Below are 20,229 nucleotides of genomic sequence, written 5' to 3' on the forward strand. Positions count from 1 at the left end.
TGGTGAAGGGAAGATAAAGGTTATAATTGCATTTTTAAAGAGCTAACTAGGGAGTGGGGAAAAGGGGAAAAGGAGGAAAGAGAAAATAAGAAAATAATAATTTAAAAAATAACTCATTCTCTTTCTCTTAGAAAAATAGGGATACTCAGCTATATAATGATAACTAAAGTGTTGATGACTTAATTATCAGCTCCATTAGCACATAGAAATGAAGAATGTATGGATGGTTTCAAGAACTGTGGCAATCCCAGGAGGAGCATGGAGGCTTGGGGGACCTCTGGAAAGTCCTTCGCATACACAGAGGCTGACTGCTATGACAGAGCTGCCACTTTCCAAAGCCCACTCTTCCTTCCCTCCTTTCACTCCATGAAAACATGTTACCCTGAGGCCTGGTCTTGAGAAAAATGCAGAGGAGAAGACCTGTCACCAATGATCCAAGGACTCCCCACAAGTACATTTTGACACAGTGCCAACTGGTGCACATAATAGGTGCTCATTCAATTTTTATTGCTTGAACAGTGCAGAATATCTGAGTATGAATGACCTGCATCAAAAGAATGGAGATATCCTCTGAGTGAGCATCTCCACTTGGCAGGAAAAGGTCCAGGGAGTGTGGAGGAGAATCTATCGGGGTCTGACTCCCAGGTAGCTGATAAAACTCAATCCTCACAGATTCCTCCTCCAAAGAAAGACTCTATCTTTCCTCTAACTAAGGTGCCCTTTGCTGAGGACAGTGGGAAGCATGTGGTTCAACTGGTAGTCCTACAATTGAGGTAGATTTTAATGCAAGGATTATAGGTGTGAGATACCACACCCTTCTGATCTTGCTTTTAGATATTTGTCCCTATACCTCAACAACCACAAGCATAAACATCTTTGTATAAACTCATCATGGTCACAAAACAGGATGCAATGTGACAAAATTAAATTGTCCTTGGCAAATTTGCACTGTTTTCCATTTTGTCCATATTAAATAACACTATGACACATTATTTTGGTCAGTTTATTAGAAGCATGTATTAAAAGGTAACCCATGCTGTAAGATTTAACTAAAAAGGTAAGATGGTACCTTGGAGGTTTCTCTTCTTTTCATTCTGAAGGGACTTCCTTTTCTTTTCTTTTTTTTGAGACAAAGTCTCACTCTGTCGCCCAGGCTGGAGGGTAGTGGTGCAATCTCGGCTCGCTGCAAGCTCCGCCTCCCGGTTCACCCCATTCTCCTGCCTCAGCCTCCCGAGTAGCTGGGACTACAGGCACCCACCACCATGCCCGGCTAAGTTTTTGTATTTTTAGTAGAGATGGGGTTTCACCGTGTTAGCCAGAATTGTCTCAATCTCCTGACCTCATGATCCACCCACCTCAGCCTCCCAAAGTGCTGGGATTACAGGCGCGAGCCACCACACCCAGCCAAGGGACTTCCTTTTCTTATGCTCGGATAATTTCTAGTTATTCTCGGGTAAATTTCATTAGATATCTCAAGATTCATACTGGATAGAGGATGCTATGGACTGATGCAGAGGAACCAAGGGATCAGTAGAAGTGGAAAGGGTTGCCAAAGTTGTTTCATTTGGGGGAATTGCACGAAGGCTACCAACAGCCAGGCATTCTGACTTTATGTCTTCTGAGTAGGGAATCAAGATAGAATTTATGTCTTCTGAGTAGGGAATCAAGATAGAATTTCTCTATTAATAAGTATCTTAATGTAAAAGCTTCATGAAAACTTCTTCCCCTTTGATTTCTACCAAATAGTTTTTTAAAAAGAGTTCTCAAAAAATTCAGTGTATATGGCAATTTCTTTTAATATTAAAGACCAATTTCTCTATCATATATTTATTATACACTCCTCTTATAAAATGAAACATTTTTATTCATTCATTTTAAGATTTACAGCAATGGCAATTAACAATATAGACCAAAAGCTTCGAATTTAGCTGCATACTTTTAAAAAATGGTTAAGAAGTAAAAGATGCTTTAAAAGCTATCCATCTCAGTTCTTAAATGGCATCTAAACCTTAGAAGTCAAATGTTATAGCAAATATTTTTAAAAGCAACTGTAAATAAAACCGAATGCAACCGCAGCATAATATAACCATGTAGCCATAGATATACGATAACTCTAAACAGCAGCTTAATATTAGGACCATTAGTCACAGTGGCAAAAGTTCTTAGATATTGAAAAGAAGGTGTATTAGGTCAACTTCTAAGATGGTTCACAGTGATCCCTGCCTCCTGATATTCACAATCTATGATCAAGATAGCAGGCCATCCCAGGACAGCAGTCAAGGGAAAATAGCTGATGACCAACTGAGGCAATCAGAGCTCACCGTCTTGGTCTTCAGTTGTCTTCCCTGGACTGAGGTGGTCACTCCCATGGAGCTGGCAGGACCTGTGGTTTACTTCTAACAAATAGAATATGGCCGAAGTGATGGGATATCGCTTTTTTGATTCAATTACAAGATTGTTACTTCATCTTGCTAGCAACCTCTCTTTTTTGCTAGCTCTGATGAAGTAAGCTGCCTTGTGGGAGAGGTTCACATGGCTCACATGAGTATAGCCTTTGGCCAATAGCCCAGGAGGAATTGAATCCAGAAAACAACCACATGAGATGCCTATGTCTCTGGTGAACACCTACATTGCAGCCTCTGAGATACCCTGAGCAGAGGACCCAGTTACGCTGTGCCTGGACTCCTGACCCTCAAAAACTGTGGGCTAGCAAATGTGTTGTTTTAAACCACTAAGTTTTGGGGTAATTTGGTACATAGCCATATAGACAGAAATGTCATTCCTTTGCATCTTTATTATGGCGCAAAACCATGACTTAACGTCAGTTAGTATTGCTTAATGGAATCAACATACATATTGTTATACCGTGAATCATTTTCAGTTAAGACCACATTTCTCAGAGTTTGCCAAAACAAGCCTTCTGCCTTCGGATTGTCAGGCCACTGGAGGATGGAGCTCTTACAGATCCGCTGTCGTAGCCTCAAATACTGAGAATGCTGTAACACAGGCTCCAGCAGGATAAATATAATCACATCCATGTTCTCATCCATTAGCCTCTGCAAAGCCAAGTAAAAAGCTGTTTTAAAGTTCCAGCTTTTTGCATATTTTTTGGTTAAAACAAATACTGTTTTCTTGCTTTGGTTGATGCTCTGCATGAGGTTGTCGATGATGGCCAATCCCGGGTCCCAATCCCTCTCCTCTAGACAAAGGAGAACGTTTTTGTCTTGGCTCTCTTCAAGGTGGTAGCGCAGCTCATTTATCACCCAGTCAGTAACAGAGGCATCTTTGGTGTCATAAGAAATGTAAGCATCATAGAAAGTTTGGGATGTGGAAAGAGACCTGTAGCCTTTTACCTTAGCTAAACACACATTATATATAAACCAAACATCCCAGTAAAACAAATGGTGAGCCAGGGCAGTCAACATAACCATGGTGGTGATAAAGAAGGTGAAGAAAAATAATATCACTGCAGTGACATCTGAAACACAAGTTGTTAGCTCCAGACTCACAATACTCTTCCCTCTTTGATCCCCAGGACTGGCACAAATGACATCTACCAGTCTGGGAATTGTGACGTTCAGATGTTCATCCATCCATCTTCGGAAATCTCCAATGTCACAGGTGCATTCGAAGGGGTTTCCGTGTAGTTCCAAAAAACATAAATTGGTGGTGGTCTTAGTTTCAAGTGCGGATTTGTTGATCGTTTTTAGCAGGTTGGAACTTAAATCGAGGCGCATCAGACTACTGACTTCAGAAAGAAAGCCAGAGGGTAGGTGGGAAATCCTGTTATGACTCAGCAGCAGTGTCTGAAGGGAAGATGTAAAGTCAGATAGGCTATCAGTTAAAAAGAATAGTTTGTTTCCACGTAAGTCAAGCAACTGGAGATGAGGAAACTGCTGGAGTAATGTCCAGTTAAAAAACTTTAACATATTATCATTTATATGTAGTTCAGTGAGACTCGCTGGCAAATTAAGGAATGCTTCATTTGGGATATGCTTGAGCTTATTAAGGGATAAATCCAGCTTTGTCAGATTTGTGAGACCTTTGAAAATGGAGATATACCTGTTATCATCATCATTCCACAAAATGTCAAGGCGATTGCCACTGAAAACTAATTCTACCAGGGACTTGCTTTCCAGATTATACTTATCTGTTAAAGTATAAATGTTGTTGTGGCTCAAGTTTAAAACTTTTAGATTTGTAAAATTTTGAATAAATTCTAGATGATGTGTTACCCCTGCTATTCTGAAATAGTGTGAATTATAGCTGAGATCTAGAACTTCCAAGTCGGACAATTCAGTAAGAGCACTAGCATTATCGAAATCTAGTCTATTGTTTGTCAAATCCAAATATTTAACATGAGGAATGGCTGAAAATTCAGTTCCACTTAACACTTGAGCATTGCTATTTGCAGACAGATTTAAACAGGCAATGTCAGGAAGATTTTCAAATTGGTTTGGCCCAATGAAGAAAATATTGTTGAGGCTTAAATCTAAGGCTTTTCCATAAGCAGCACATTGTGGCTTTATTAAAGGACGGGTGAAATGATAAAAGTTCGAATGTGGGTCAAACTCAAAATCTGTTGAGCGACGTTTCAGGATATGACGTTGAAAAGAGGAACTATTTGCATAACTCTGCCTGGTATCTTTTACCAACGGTGATATTCTGTTTTCTGACAAGTAAATGATTTCCAGGTTGGGGAAATTTTGGAAAAGGTTGAAATCGATTTGCTTAATAAAATTAATACCCAAGTTGATCGTTGATAAGTTTGGAAGCTGCATCAGGGGCTGGAAATCGTCTTTTCTGAGTTCCTGGAACACATAACCTCTTAAATGCAATGCCCGTAGAGACAAAAGTTTAGAGAAGTTTTTGGAAATATTAATATGCTGTGGATAACTCCCCTTTATATAGTTAAAAGACAAGTCAAGTATTTCTAAGCGGGGCAGCATCGTTAAAAATTCCCCAGAGGCGATTTCTCCCACTAAATAGTTGAATTCAAGATCCAGCACCTTCAGATGAGGCATATTTTTAAACCAGGCAGCATTAATCTTCCTGAGGGAAGTGCTAGAGAGGTTTAGGTATTGAAGTTGGGTCAAGTTTTGAAAAGCAAAACGATCTATATTAATTGAAGCACCCCCATCACAAGGCACGCATGGAAATGGGGCATTGAAGCACCTCGGACAATTCCCGCTTAAATCTAGTAATGTTAAATTTATCAAACCCTTGAAATCTTCTTCACCAATGTATTTGATCTGGGTGTTGCTCAGAAAAAGTTTGCGTAGGGAACTTGGCAGTTTGGGTGGCACATGTGAAAGAGAATTGAAAGATAGTGATAGCAACTCCAAATTTGTCAGTGTTTCAAATACCCCATCTTCTATGTTAGTTTTCTCACAAACTTTGTTAAAATAGCAGTTCCAGGCCAAATAGAGATATTTCAAGTTTATAAGTCTTGAAATGCCCTCTTTAGTTATGTTGTATATATTGTTTTGAATGAGACTCAGTTCTGTCAAAGACTCTGGCAAACCAGAGGGTATTTGGGGTAACTGGTTGTCTTCAAGCAGTAACTCCCTTAGGTTTTTTAGGTTGAGGAATGCCCCGTCTGTGATATTCAAGCCATTTGATTGCATGCCAGGATTTCCGTTCTGGCGCTGTACATTGGGGTTGTGGTTTAGATTTATTTTAGTGAGATTTTGCAGCCCTTGAAATGATTCATTCGTTATGTGTGTGATGAAATTATCAGACAAGTCTAGTTCTGTCACATATTTGCCCACCGTTTGGGGAACTTCCCGTAGTCGACGATTGCTGCACTCTGCAATAACAAAGTCATTTCGCTTTTTCTCTTGACAAGGATAGCTTCTAGAAAAATTTTCTTCAGGGCATAACTCACAGGAACCAGGTATTAGCAGGAAAAGGCAGGTCAGCATTGACGACTGAAGGAACATGTTTTCCTAAGGAAAATCAAAAGCAGAAGCACAGTATTAGAGTAACGGTATTTGCCAGGTGTTTTGTAAATAAATTAGCAGTGCTACACCATACTTGTATGAGTTTTGATGTGTGCATTCACTTAACAATTAAATAAATTGCATCAGATTAGGTCGAGAATGATTTTACTTTTTACTATGTTCAGCTTCATGGTGCTAAAAGAAGTTGAAGATGGGCTGGGTGTGGTGGCTCACACCTGTAATCCCAACATTTTGGGAGGCCGAGGTGGAAAGATGATTTGAGCCCAGGAGTTTGAGACCAGACTGGGCAACATAGGGAGACCCTGTCTCTACAAAAATTTTAAAAATTAGCCGGGCATAGTGGTGCATGCCTGTAGTCCCAACTACTCGGGAGGCTGAAGTGGGAGGATGGCTTGAGCCCCTGAGGTTGAGGCTGCAGTGAGCCATGATTGTGCCACTGCACTCCATCCTGGATGACAGAGTGAGACCCTGTCTCAAAAACAACAAAAAAAGGAAGTTGAAGATGAAGCTCTCTGAGATTATGATGATGAGAAGACCTGGGAAGCTTCTGCAGAGGCCATTAATCAAGATACTCCACCACCATAATGTGTCTAAGCTGGACCACAGCTTTGGTTTATAGTAAGTCTATAGCTTAGCAAGCTATATATTGATAGCATCAACCTACTGACATGACACTTGATGAAACTTTGGCCAGCCCCCATGGAGAGTTCAGAGGCACTTCTAATACGGTATCATCCTAGATTTTCAAGGCAGTCATCTTTACCTTATTTATACAACTGTATCTCTCTTACTGGTATTTCCCACAATTATTCTATACTTCTATGGTGACATATATTATGTTTTCTTCTTGCATGACTGGAAAGTGGGCACCTTATGTTGATAATAAGAACAAGCAAAATGTCAGGTATTGTGCTAAGTGCTTCATAAACATTTGATCACCCGCATTAATGCTCACAGGAACACAGTGCAGTAGGTCCTATTATTATTTCTATTTTGCAGATGAAAATACAAACAGACTTAAGTACCTTTCTGAAGGATAGTATGTTGTAGCACTGGGACTTGAGCCAATCTGATTCCAAAATCATAGTTTTAACAACTAAGCCATCATGCTACACAATCTCCTTTTGAAATCCTTGTGCCTGAACAGTGCCTCAAATGTAAACAGCACTCAAAAAATTGTTTGTGGAATAACTACTACTCATATGTTCCTTATCACACAAACATTAGCATTAATAGCTATTTGCTTGCTAATTTGGAAACTTCTCTAGGGAAGACACATGGTGCTTTATATTTTTATGCACCCTCAGTAACACAGGAGAGTGCCTCACTTTCTGTTACTGTTTCTTAATAAACAGAGGGCTGAATATGTCACTTTTGGTAACCATACAATGCACTAAACAGATTAATGTGATTGGTTTGATTAAGGGTAGTAATTAAGAGAACTCTCAAAAATCTTATTTCACTGAACACAGAAACCAGCCTAGATTTTTCGCTAAAGCCCAACTCATGTCTTTATTACGGGTTAAACCAGATAAGTGCCTTTTTTTTTTTTTTGCGACGGAGTCTCGCTCTGTCACCCAGGCTGGAGTACAGTGGCACGATCTCGGCTCACTGCAACCTCCGTCCCTCCAGGTTTAAGCAATTCTCTGCCTCAGCCTCCGGAGTAGCTGGAATTACAGGTGCATGCCACCACACCTGGCTAATTTTTTGTATTTTTTTTTTTAGTAGAGATGGGGTTTCACCATCTTGGCCAGGCTGGTCTTGAACTCCTGACCTCGTGATCCACCCACCTCAGCTTCCCAAAGTACTGGGATTACAGGCTTGAGCCACTGCACCCAGCCATAAGTGCCTTTTTAAAAATACTCCTAAAATTTAGGGCCGGTGAGCTAACACCTTTATATGTCACACCTTCATTATGTTATAAAAGATTTTTATGTGGACACTGATTATTCTGAGGGTCAATAATTATTTCCCTTTGTAACAGCCAAGGAAAAGCCAGCTCCTTTTGAGATGGAAATTAAAGTGGAGCAGAACTCCCAGACATGTTCAGTTGCTAGTAGTTATTTTCAAATGCAACACTATTGTGTTGTTGCTGCTTAATGTTTAACTTGCTCTAAAACAAGGCTCTACTATACCTGGTGTGGTAGGCAGAATTTTAAGATGGCCCCCATGAATTTTGTCCTGGGTGTTACTGCTGTGATGACATTATATTATATGGCACATGGGAATTTATCTGGATGGGCTTAATCTAATCATACGAGCGTTTGAAGATGGAACGTTTTTTCTGGTTAGCGGCAGAAGGAAAAGTCAGAGGGGTAAGACGCATGAGAAGAATTGGATGCAGTATTTCTGGCTTGAGGATGCAGGAGCCCCACAACAAGGAATGCAGGCAGCCTGCGGAAGCTGAGAGTGGCTCTCTGCAGGCAGCTAGCAAGGAAATGAGGTTTTCGGGGTGGTGGTAGGGTGGTGAGTCGAACAACAACTGCAAGGAACTGAAATCACCTGACAATCTGGATGAACCTGGAAACAATTTTTTACTCAGAGCCTCCATATGAGAGCCCAGCTTGGCTTTGTGAGGCTTAGAGTGGAGAACTCAGGCAAACCTGCCCAGATTCTAACTCACAGAAATTTAGGCCAATGAATGGGTATTCTTTGAAGCCTCTACATTTGGGAGCGATTTGTTCTGCAATAATAGAAAACTAATATATCTAGATGCTATGGATTCTAAGATGATTTATGGCTTGAAAACATGGAGCTCCTGCAGAGGCAGCCATGGGTCTCCAGGCTTCACATCTGTACTGGAAGACACAGGCACACCAAAAGGAGGGGCAACGGGGCTCAGACATGCGAGGCACTTTGTGGGAGACACCGCAGGCAATGCTATATTTGCTCAGGCACCTGAGCAGATCTCAGCCTGTGTGATTTCCAAGTCCCAACATTGCTAGATTTCAAAGTCACTTCCGGACTCATCCCTGCCTTGATTAGCTAGTGGGTGACCTGGGGAGTCTATTTGATTACACTCACAATATATGAATTGGCTCCTAGTCTCATGGGTACAACAGATATGACTTAAACACATTACAAGGTTTCCACCGTGACAAAAAAGAAGTGCATGACACTGTAAGAGCCTAACAAGAGGGGACTTTGGCCTAGTCATGGCAACTGGGGAAGATTTCCATAAAGAAGTGAAACCTAGGCCGAGGTGGGCCGATCACCTGAGGTCGGGAGTTCGAGACCAGCCTGGCCAACATGGAGAAACACTGTCTCTACTAAAAATACAAAATTAGCTGGGCGTGGTGGCGCATGCCTGTAATCCCAGCTACTCAGGAGGCTGAGGCAGGAGAATTGCTTGAACCCAGGAGGCAGAGGTTGTGGTGAGCCAAGATCGCACCATTACACTCCAGCCTGGGCAACAAGAGTGAAACTCTGTCTCAAAAAAAAAAAAAAGAAAAAGAAAAAGAAAAAAAGAAAAAAAAGAAGTGAAACCTGAACTGCAATCCTAAGGTTGAGTAGGCATGTGTAAGGCACAACGAAGGTGTCAATGGAATTTTTCAGGAAAAGGGAGCAGCATGTGCAAAGGCCCTGTGTCTATTCCCGTGAGTTTCCCAGGCTGTACCTCCAGAGAAGCCCTGGGACAGGAATCCAGAGAGATGTGGTGTGGGTCTGAGACAAGGCACATCAGCTTTCATGTTTGCCATGGTACGACTGCTTGCCACAGTAGGGCCCAGAGGACTGGAATGGCACAGAGGAAGTGGCTAATGGAGATGTCGTTGAGATTCTCAGTATCTCCATGTCACCAAGTTCAGTGGACATTTTTTCAGTCCTCATCTTACTGAGAACATAAGTTTAAGAGACTGAGAGAAAGCCAGGGACTTGTGTAAAAACCAGAGTGGGCCAGGCACAGTGGCTCACACCTGTAATCCCAGCAGTTTGGAAAGCTGAGGCGGGTGGATCACTGGAGCTCAGGAGTTGGAGACCAGACTGGGTCATGTGGCAAGATCCCATCTCTACAAAAAATACAAAAACAAATAGTGGGGCATGGTGGTGCATGCTTGTGGTCCCAGCTACTTGGGAGGCTGAGGCTGGAGGATCACCTGAGCCTGGGAGGTGGAGGCTGCAGTGAGCCATGATCGTGCACTGCACTCTAGCATGGGGGACAGAGACCACCTATCTCCAAAAAAGGAAAAAAAAGACCAGAGTGGGTTTTAAAAATATTAATTAAATTGACAACTAAAAAGTGTATGCATTTATGATGTACAACATGATGTTTTGAAATATGTATACATGTGGAATGGCTCAGTCAAGCTAATTCACATATGCATTACCTCATATATTTATCATTTTTTGGTGGTGAAAACACTTAAAATGGACTCTCTTAGTGATTTTCAAGTGTATAATATGTTGTTATTAACTATAGTCACCATATTGCACAATAGAGCTCTTCAATAGAACTTTTTCCTCCTGCCTAACTGAAATTTTGTGTCCTATGACCAACATCTCTCCAATTCCCCTATCCCCAAGAATGGATTTTGATCTTCATCTGAGAAGTAATGCGAGCCTTTGAAGGTTTTTAAGCAGGATGGCACCATGCTTAGATTTATTCTGTAGTGGTCACTGGCAAGAGGGCACAGAACTTCAGTTATGAGATGATGGGAGTTTGAACTAGGGTAGTGGCAATAGAGATAGAAAAAAATGCATTCAAGAGATATTTAGGAGGTACATTTGAGAGACATAGCAATGGATGAATTAAGGGAGGTAGAGGTTGTGAGGGAGAGGGATGCAATCAGAGTGACTTCTAGGTTCCTGGTCTGTGCACCTGGATGGATGAGTGTCATTCACTGAGAAGGAAGATTGTTTGGGGAAGGGCTACTATTAATTAAGTTTAACAGGTTGCTTTTGAGTTGAGTTTGTAATATTCAAGTAGAGATGTCCAGTAGGCAGCTGAGCATGTGGGTCTGAAGCTCAGAGGAGAGTTCTGACAGAGGAATGAATTTGGAAGTCATGACAATTGAAGCCATGGGTGTGAATGAGATCACTCAGGGCAGTGTAAGGCATAAAGGATCTTCCACACTTCAGTTTTAGGAACAATTTTCTCATCTTTTTCCTAGTAATTTTTTATGATTTCATTTTCTTATCCCACTGGAATTGTTTAGGTATGAAATGTGAGGTGTAGACCCACATTATTTTTTTCTAAATGGAGACCCATTTACCCTAACGTTATTAATTGGATGATCTTTTGCTCACTGATTTGATAAGCTTCCTGTATCACATACTAACTCTTCTGCTATTTGGATCTATTTCTAGGCTTTCTGCTCTGTTTCATCAATGTGTTAGTATTTAATACATACTTGGTATAAATATGTAATAGGTATATGCATTAATGAAAAGACAAATAACCCAATAGAAAAATTGAAAAAATATATTAACAGACAGTTCACATAAAAAGGAAACATAAATTGCTCTTAAAGCATACGAAAAGACACTCAACCTCACTCAAAAATTACACCGTCATACCATTTTTCACTTATTCTGTTATGCAGTTGAGGATGTGGGGAAACAAATACTCTTAAATTTTGCTGGTAGGAGTCTAAATTAACACCACCTCTAAGATGTAGGGTAATGTGTAATATCTATCACAATTGGAAACATATACTTGGAGTCAGCAATTTCAATTCTAAAAGTAGATCCTAAAGACACACCCTCATATATGCAAATGTTTATATACAACGATGTTCACTGCAAGGGCTGTTAGCAATAGCAAAAGACTGGAAATAATCTAAATGCCTATGAGTAGTAGTCTGGGTAAATAAATGATGTTATGTTCACACAATGGAATACCATGTGGCAATTAAATGGATAAGGCAGTTCTATATTCATTCATTCATTAAATATTTATTAGGCAGGTATTTTATTTCAAGAACTGTATTTGAGTTGCAGATAAAACAATGAACAAACCAGATTAAAATACTTGCCCATTTTGAAAGATAGAGTGTTAGACAGTGGAAAGTACTGTGGAGAAAAATATAACTGGGAAGGGAAATGGTTACGTAGAATGTCCCTCAATGGGGACTTGTCTGATGCTTTTGTCATGATTCTACCGAGCCGATGGGTCTAGGGGAGGCAGATCACAGAAGTGCAGGGCCATTCTAGCCATATCATATGAAGGGTGCATGCTATCAACATGACTTTCACTGTTTATGTGTACCTTGATCATCTGACTGAGGTAGTGTTTGTCAGGTCCTTATTACAATTTTTAACTACAGATTAACACAAATTATTTTTTTAAAAAGGTCCAAGGAGAATACGTCAGGGCAAGGCCAGATTCCAGACCATTCCCTTTACGTGCTAAACAAAACATTGTTGTTAGGTAACTCATGTTTAGGTGGACACTTGGGCGGGTCCAGAGGGCAGGATCCATCTTGTGTGGCCTCACTAGCCTGGAGGTAAGGCCTCAACATCCTGTTTCAAATCCAACTCTATTTCATACGAGGCAGAGAGCAATTGAGGGGAAAATCCTCTAGAGGCTGCTAGAGACCAAAAACTGGAGTCTTTTGAGCTCTGCTCTGTTCTTTCTGGATGAAAATAGCCTCCGGGAGTCTAAAGCAGCTTAAAAGCAAATTATGGGCCATGGAAATGGCCAGAAGATTCCAAAAGACATTTTTTAGTTAAGAGCTTGAAGTTTCTAATGCTGTCCTCCCAAAAAAGTACTAAAGTAAGAAACATGAGTTGACAAATTCCAAATAATCTGATTTTGAAAAGTACATAAATGGGAAGGGCAAGAAATGGTGAACAGGTTGCTTGCAGAGAAGTTGGGGAGAACTTCATTGCTCCACCTTCTATATTCCGTGTGGGGCTGCACAGAGTTTGAATGGAATACTAATGCTCACCTTACAGGGTGCTCTGCTCAAGTCCATAGGAGTGCTGTGTAACCATACCTGGCATGGGGGAACCCCAGGTCCTAGCAGGCACTGATCTCAGAAGACAGAGCAGAGACCAAAGGCCCAGCAAGAGCTGTACCTTCTGAGCCAAGTTCTTCCTTTCAGCCACACCCATGCCTGTGACTACCAAAAGTTGTGGCTCCAAAAAGATATCAAAGGGCATCTGGTCCCAGATGAAGTGAGAAAGGTACTAAGGAGAAGTCACCCTCATTACAGCAGAACCAATCAATAGAAACAATCCAGCTTGGTAGAAGAGAAATATGCAAATAGAATAGAGAAACAGCAACTCTACAATAACAGAGAAATGGCAACTCTGCAAATAAAATAGAGGAAAAAAAAAATACCACTATGCAAATAGAGAGAAAGAGAGAGACAGAAAGAAAGAGAGAGCGAGAGAGCACAACCAACTTCTGTTGGTTGAACCTAACAGTTGGGTGCTCCCATTAAAGCAATAGTAAAATAATAGAATCCTATAAGATCAAAGAAAGTGTAGGAGAAGACAACAGTTGACAAGAATTGTCTACAAAGTTTAGGAAAATGGAAAGCAGGTGGATGAACAGTAGATGGGGCAGAGAAAAGCAGAGAAGGCTGAAGCCTACAGCCTGGTGCCTTCTGTGCTGAAAGAGAAGTCCACCCTTGATGTCAACAGCTGATGGTATAATGGGGCTCAGGCCAGGCCCCAGGGACCAGTTAAGATAAGGAAGAGGGTGCTTACTAGAAATAAGATAAGTATTAGATTGGGAGCTGATAAAGTGAAGAACCTGGATTGAGCAGAAGTGGAAGAATAGAGAATCAAAAAAGGGGAGTGTTTAGGTTGAATTGTGCCCCTAATAGATAATTTGAAGTTCTAACCCCTGGTACCTGTGAATACAACCTTATTTGAACTTTGCCTATGTCATCAAGGTAAAATGGAATCCTACTGAATTAAGGTGGGCCCTGATCCAATAACTGGTCTCTTTATAAGAAAAGGGGAATTTGGAAATAGACACACGGGAAAGAAGGCCACCCGCATGAGGAGAGAGGTGAAGGCTAGAGAGATGCAGCAGCAAGCCAGAGAACATCATGGGTTGCTGGCTACCACCAGAAGTTGGGAGAGGGGCATGAAACAGATTTTCCCTCTAACCCCTTAAGAAGGAACCAACTCTGCCAACAACACATTGGTTTCTGACTTGTGGTTTCCAGAACTGTGAGAGAATATATTTCTGCTGTTTTGATCCACCAAGTTTGTGGTACTTTGTTTCAGCAGTCCTGGGAAACGAATCAAGTAAGAGCAGAGAACAGGTAAATGACAGTCGTTCTGTGACACCCTCTGCTGAGACAAGTTCATGCTGCCAGAAAAAAGCCCTTTGCCTGGCATGCCCTTGAGCTTGCTGCAATGAACACGCTGATGATGAGGATGACTGGGTCTTTGTGGTCCAGATCTTTCACTGGGGTTGTCTTGGAGCACCCAGAGAAAAGCAAAACCCACTTCTTTAAAGAAAACATATGAATCATGAAAAAGAAAAAAAGAAAAAAAAGTCTGCCCAACTTCTCCTCTCCCTGCCAAATACAGCTATTGCTACTGAGGAAGCAATTTCACAACAGTTTTTCTGCTTTCTGTACATCATCTGTTCTTTGGTTAGGTCCACAGTACATGACCTGCCAATTTTCTTCTGCAGATTCTGAAGGAAACAGACAGCACAACAACAACAACTCTCTCAGTCCTCACCCAAATCTTTCTTCTGAAATTGGATGCTGATGGCCACCAAACACATTTTTAAAAGACCAGCGCAGTTTGAAGAACAGCTCAGAAAGTCTGCCTTCACGGAAAACTCATTCCCTGGGAATTGCAATGAGCAGACAGGCCACACCCAGAATTTGCCTGAAGGGGAGGGCTGCAGCCAGGGCGGAGACCAGATGTATGGGCACAAAGGTAGGGATGCTGCCATGTGAGGCTAGAATAAATCCCACGTAGTGTGCAGTGCAGGTGGTCTGGGAGGGGCCTAAAGCTGCTTTCCTGGAATTAACAGCCTTTTACCTTTTTAGACTCCTTTCCCAGGCTGCAGGAGCTATTTTGCAAAGATGACTCCTTCATTCTCCCTTTCAAAGGCTTCCTTCAAGGTCTCCTGGGATGGGTCCTGCTGATGTTCCCTAACACTGAAGTGTCAAGAGAACCTATTGATTATAAAATGTAATTAATCTCCTCAACTGAATTACTTAGCTGCTTCAGCGCAATGTTTGGATTCAACCAGAGTTGAATTTTTGCCAGATTGGAAATAGTTCTAATTTTTAATGGATTCTGATTCATTTGCAGTTAACAATGTTGACCACTGATACATGATGAAAGGAAATTAAGAAATGGTTATGCAGGTAGGATTTGTCACTTTAGATGAAATTTACAATTAATAATAGATACTTTATTTTACCCATGCCAAATTCAATGGATTCACTAACAACTTTGGAAGACAAAAGAAAACATGACCACATTAAGTACACTTATCAGAAATGAGATGGGTCCTGACTTAACATACACAAAAATATGAAAAATCGTGTTATTGGATGCTGGGAAATAGCGTAGGGAACATTTGTTTAATCCTCAAAAATAAATAAATAAATAAATGAAGTCCATGAGGCCCCTGCTTTACAGACATGGGACCTGAGGCTCAGAGAGATGAATGTCTTCAAGGTCACTCAGATGGTAGGTGGTAGAGTTGAAAGTGACCCTAGATTTACCTGAGTAGTTAATGAATTAGGAGGGCTGAAGCCAAGGGGCTAGTTGGCCATGATCTGGTTTCAATGATCAGCAGAGACCTGACAGCCCTATGTGGAACCTCCAAGACTCAAATGCTAGTGGCAGATTTTCCATGTTCCCTTTCTGCACTGAGCAGGCTACCACAGAGAACTTCCAGATTCTCTGTCATTCCTTAGAACCACAGGAAATCTACTGATTTTAGACATACACACCAACTAGCAGCTCTTTGTAACTGTCTGCAAAATCAACACAGCCTATATCTCCTAATGCCAATCCAGAACCACAGGTTATGCATTTAAATTACTATGTCTTATAGCAGGGTGTCCAATCTTTCGGCTTCTCTGGGCCACACTGGAAGAAGAAGAATTGTCTTGGGCCACACATAAAACACACTAACACTAACAATAGCTGATGGGCTAAAAAACAATCGCATAATATTTTAAGAAAGTTTATGAATTTGTCTTGGGCTGCATTCAAAGCTGTCCTTGGCCATATGCAGCCTGTGGGCCGAGGGTTGGGCAGGCTTGTCCTATGGTCTTGAATAGTCATAAATTGGGGCTACTAATTTAAAAATAACAAATCCTTCAACTCCATTTAATAACCCAGTTGAACTCAGAGATGTTCCATTGGAATGACGTTCCCCTCAATGGATCCTGGAGGTGACACTAAGATGCACTTACAAATGATGTCCAACATTAATGTTCAACAATGTCCATGGTTAGTTTCAAAGACTAAGCTTGGGAAATGACATCCTTCCCTGTGAAACACGCCCTAATATTCTGTAAGTCTGGGGTCTTCCATAAGACTGCTCTCTCTTTCATAAACTCTGAGGTTCTTAGGTTATTATAATGAAAAGATGAGAAGCAGTGACTGAAAGAGGAGAATGAACTCCATCAACTGCCTTCACCCTTATCTAAAGTCTCAGTTTCTCAGAGAAAGCATACTTAGAACTTCTATTTTGCTTTCTAAAATCAAACCAAGGTGGCTAGTAAATACATTTCAGCTTTTACTGGAGCATTTCTAGCCACCTAAAAAAAGGGACTGTGCTTTTTAAGAAAGACCAAACAACTGTTGATGCTCTAAGGCACTGATTCTTAACTTTGGCTGCACAGTAGAGATACTTAGGAATTCTAAAAGCTACAAATGCCAAGCCCCATATCCAGAGATTTTGGTTTCATTGATCTGGGGTTCAGTCTGGGCAGCAGGAGTTTTGAAAGCTCCCCCTCTGATTTGAGTCCATTGCCAAGGCTAACAACCTCTGCCTTTAGGCAAGAGGTCAGCCAGGTCCTTGACCTCCATTGGCCAACAGTGGGAGCAAAGTGGCCATTTTTGCAAGTTTAATTTGATTTTATTATTACTCTATTTACCAGGTTTGTGTTTTTGTTTTTTTGGTTTTGTTGTTGTTGTTGTTGTTTTGAAACAGAGTCTCACTCTGTTGCCCAGGCTGGAGTGCAGTGGCACAATCTTTGCTCACTGCAACCTCCACCTCCTGGGTTCAAGCAATTCTCCTGCCTCAGCCTCCTGAGTCCCTGAGACTACAGGTGCGCACCACCACACATGGCTAATTTTTGTATTTTTAGTAGAGACAAGGTTTTGCCATGTTGACCGGGCTGGTCTCTACCTACTGACTTCAAGTGATCTGCCCACCTCGGCCTCCCAAAGTGCTGGGATTATAGCAGTGAGCCACCGGGCCCTGACTATTTACCACTTTCTTATAATACAATTATACTGGCTATCGCAGTAGCTTACAAATATCAAGTAGAAATTGGATAATTTCAACTGCAATCCCATATGTGTCATTGGCCCAGTTGACCCAATTGCATATGGGCCACCTACAGTCATTTTGCAAAGCATCATAAAATTTTAGTGCAGAATTAATTTACCTTCAAGATCCATAATGAACATTAGGTGGGTATAAAAATTAACTTCAGGCTGGGCACGGTGGCTCATGCCTGTAATCCCAACACTTTGGGAGGCTGAGGCAGGCGGATCACCTGAGGTCAAGAGTTCGAGACCATCCTGGCCTACATGGCGAAACCCGGTCTCTACTAAAAATACAAAAATTAGCTGGACTTGGTGACACACACCTGTAATCCCAGCTACTTGGGAGACTGAGACATGAGAATCACCTGAACCTGGGAGGTGGAGATTGCAGTGAGCCGAGATCGCGCCACTGCACTCCAGTCTGGGTGACAGAGCGAGACTCCATCTCAAAACAAAACAAAACAAAACATTAACGTCAAAAGACTTAAGTGTACATTAAATTGTCAAAATTAACTCCAAGGACTTTGGGGGAAAATATATGGTAATTTTGGATGAGACTCTGGAAATCAGACTTTTCAATTACTCTTAAACCTCATTGAATTTTCTAGAAAACGTATCATTTAAAAACAAGTGTAAAGTTTGTTTTTAGTCTGACAGTTCTTGACAATAACAAAAACGGACCACCTGCTATATCTAGACAGTGTAAAATAGTAACTACAGAAATTGTAGCATGTTATTAAGTTGGTGCAAAAGTAATCACGGTTTTTTGCACCAACCTAATTCTTTAAAACTCTGACCAAGAAAAGTAGCAATTCATGTTGAATTGTAAGCCTTCAACAGTAGATTAAGCTCAGGCTTCACTAGGCTTTAGCAATTGACCTATGTATGTGAAGGAAGAGAGTTTGTCCTTTCCTACAGAAATAGCAAAGGAAAAATATTTCCCTCACCTTCTCCTCCAACCTGCTGTTCTGGAAGAGGATGTTGTCTCTGGTGGGGCGGGTAAGTAATATTTCCAGTTCAATTTCTAACTTGGAATTTTCTTATTTTCCTGTTCACATTAGTAAGATCATCACTGCATTTGATTTTCAAAATTTACTCTCTAGTTCTTTTATACTAACATATGCACAAATTAAAGATCACAGCAAAAGCCGCTTTACCTGCATTTACAGTTGTTTTGATCTTTAATTTTTATCCTTATTTGCCCATTTATTACTTTCTGGGCTCACACTATTTGCCACCAACCCAGATTTCTGGGTCAGAAATCCCATGTTCTATTGGAAAGCTTTGCTAAAGAAATAGAAGTGGCTTACCGTGTTTCTGTTGTTCTAATTTTTCATTCCGTAACTTGCAGCAGTGCAGGATGGTACCCTCTATGCAGGAGGTGGCCGAGAAGAGAAAATGGCTAACTTCCTGATGTGGGTCTATTTACCATCAGCAGAACCTAGCGCATGTGTTTTACAGAAGTTTACATGAAAAGAAGGGAACTTGTGATTGCTTAGCTGTTGCCAAATCATTAATTGACTGTGCTTTAAAACTTTGAAACTGAAGTTGCAGGAAAAAGTTGTTTATAAAATGATGTAAATACAACCCAAATCAGACACATACAGTGTATTTTTTTAGTTTTTGTGTATTTGTGTGTACAGGGGAGAAAAAGGGAACAGTATTCCATTCACTAAGAAAACTTCAGTGTATTCTTTTTTTAAAAAAGTTATCATAAATTTGTACTGAACTTAGGATTTCTCAAGCTCATCTTCCTTGTATAATTCACAGATGTAGGCGAATAACGTGAACACTGCTTCATCTTTGTTCCACATGTTTCTGAGATAGCACCAGTAGGTGTGGGTCTCCCTCCCACCAGGCTGTGGCCGCAAAGCGAGCATCTTTCTCCTGGGTGCCCCGTGCCTCCCCCAGCACCTGGCGTATAGTATAAGCTCAATGAGTGTTCATTGTATGAACGAGTGAGTCAATGGCTGAGCATTCATGAGGCTGGAAAATTTAATCTTCCCGATTTAGTCTGATAAATGGATTCAATTTTATGCTCGCAGAGCAAGGGCCTCAAAAGGTTTAACCTAGAGCAGAGGTCAGCAAACTGCAGCCTTTGAACCAAATCCGGCCCAGAAGTGAAAATATTTTTAGATGAACATTGGCAAAGGATTTGATGATAAAGAACACTAACTTTAAATTCCAACTAAGCAGAATGTTATCACCTCCAAAAATGATTCCATTCTTCTCATTATTAAACCTATGCTACAAAAAAACCTGCCTTCGATGATTATTATTACATTTTGAGTTTCATCAATTAAATAATTGTGGAAATTTTTATTTTACTCTATAAGTACCTACATAATATTCCAAATTTGCTTCTTGGCCTGTAAAGCCTAAGATATTTGTGATATGGCCCTTTACTGAAAAAGTTTGCTGACCCCTGGCTACAAGAATAAAGTTTAGAATGGGATGTGATATGTTTCATCTTGCCTTACACCCCAGGAGAGGGAGAAAACCAAATTGGCAGCAGAGTGGGCAGAGATGACATCCATATATAAATGGACTGTGGAACACCTTGTTATGAAGGAAGGCCTGTCAGCAGTCAAAGAATGGCTTGGGTGGGTATGCCTAGATGGACCTCTAAAGATCACACCCTAAGGGAATTCAAGACCTGGTGCACGGTTTAAGAAGTGATTCCTATGACATCAGAGTGTGCAGCCTGGGCCTTTGTGGGCAAACCAAAAACGTTTGTGATTGTGAACCCAAAGACCTCGGCTGGCCGCATCCCAGTCTTTTGGTTTCCCTCCAAACATTTGCTCGGAAATAAAGTAAAGAAAGTAAGTAAGAA

The 20,229-nt window shown here is 41.0% G+C and overlaps 1 protein-coding gene across 2 annotated transcripts; it reads right to left on the minus strand.

Annotated features, from left to right (window-relative positions):
- Window positions 1-1,846: 1,846 nt before the first annotated feature.
- TLR8 (toll like receptor 8) lies at window positions 1,847-18,840 on the minus strand. Of its 2 annotated transcripts, none has more exons than XM_009197196.3 (2): window positions 18,707-18,840; window positions 1,847-5,948 (listed from the first exon to the last, which is right to left on the minus strand). In XM_009197196.3, exon 2 carries the CDS (start codon window positions 5,940-5,942, stop codon window positions 2,826-2,828), a length of 3,117 nt encoding a protein of 1,038 aa, XP_009195460.1. In that variant the 5' UTR covers window positions 5,943-5,948; window positions 18,707-18,840; the 3' UTR covers window positions 1,847-2,825. The 2 variants fall into 2 exon arrangements, with proteins under 2 accessions (XP_009195460.1, XP_009195461.1); XM_009197197.4 differs by lacking the exon at window positions 18,707-18,840 and adding an exon at window positions 14,919-15,987.
- Between the last annotated feature and the right edge of the window lie 1,389 nt (window positions 18,841-20,229).

The sequence above is a fragment of the Papio anubis genome, chromosome X (assembly GCF_008728515.1).
Source record: "Papio anubis isolate 15944 chromosome X, Panubis1.0, whole genome shotgun sequence".
Taxonomy (NCBI): domain Eukaryota; kingdom Metazoa; phylum Chordata; class Mammalia; order Primates; family Cercopithecidae; genus Papio; species Papio anubis.

What these genes read in the sequence shown, in the direction of transcription:
- TLR8 (XM_009197197.4), bottom strand. Translation starts at nt 14,975, where the DNA reads ATGAAGGAGTCATCTTTGCAAAATAGCTCCTGCAGCCTGGGAAAGGAG. An exon ending in TGGGAAAGGAGTCTAAAAAG is followed by an intron (nt 5,949 to 14,918) that starts GTAAAAGGCTGT and finishes GATTTTCCTTAG; the next exon opens with GAAAACATGTTCCTTCAGTC.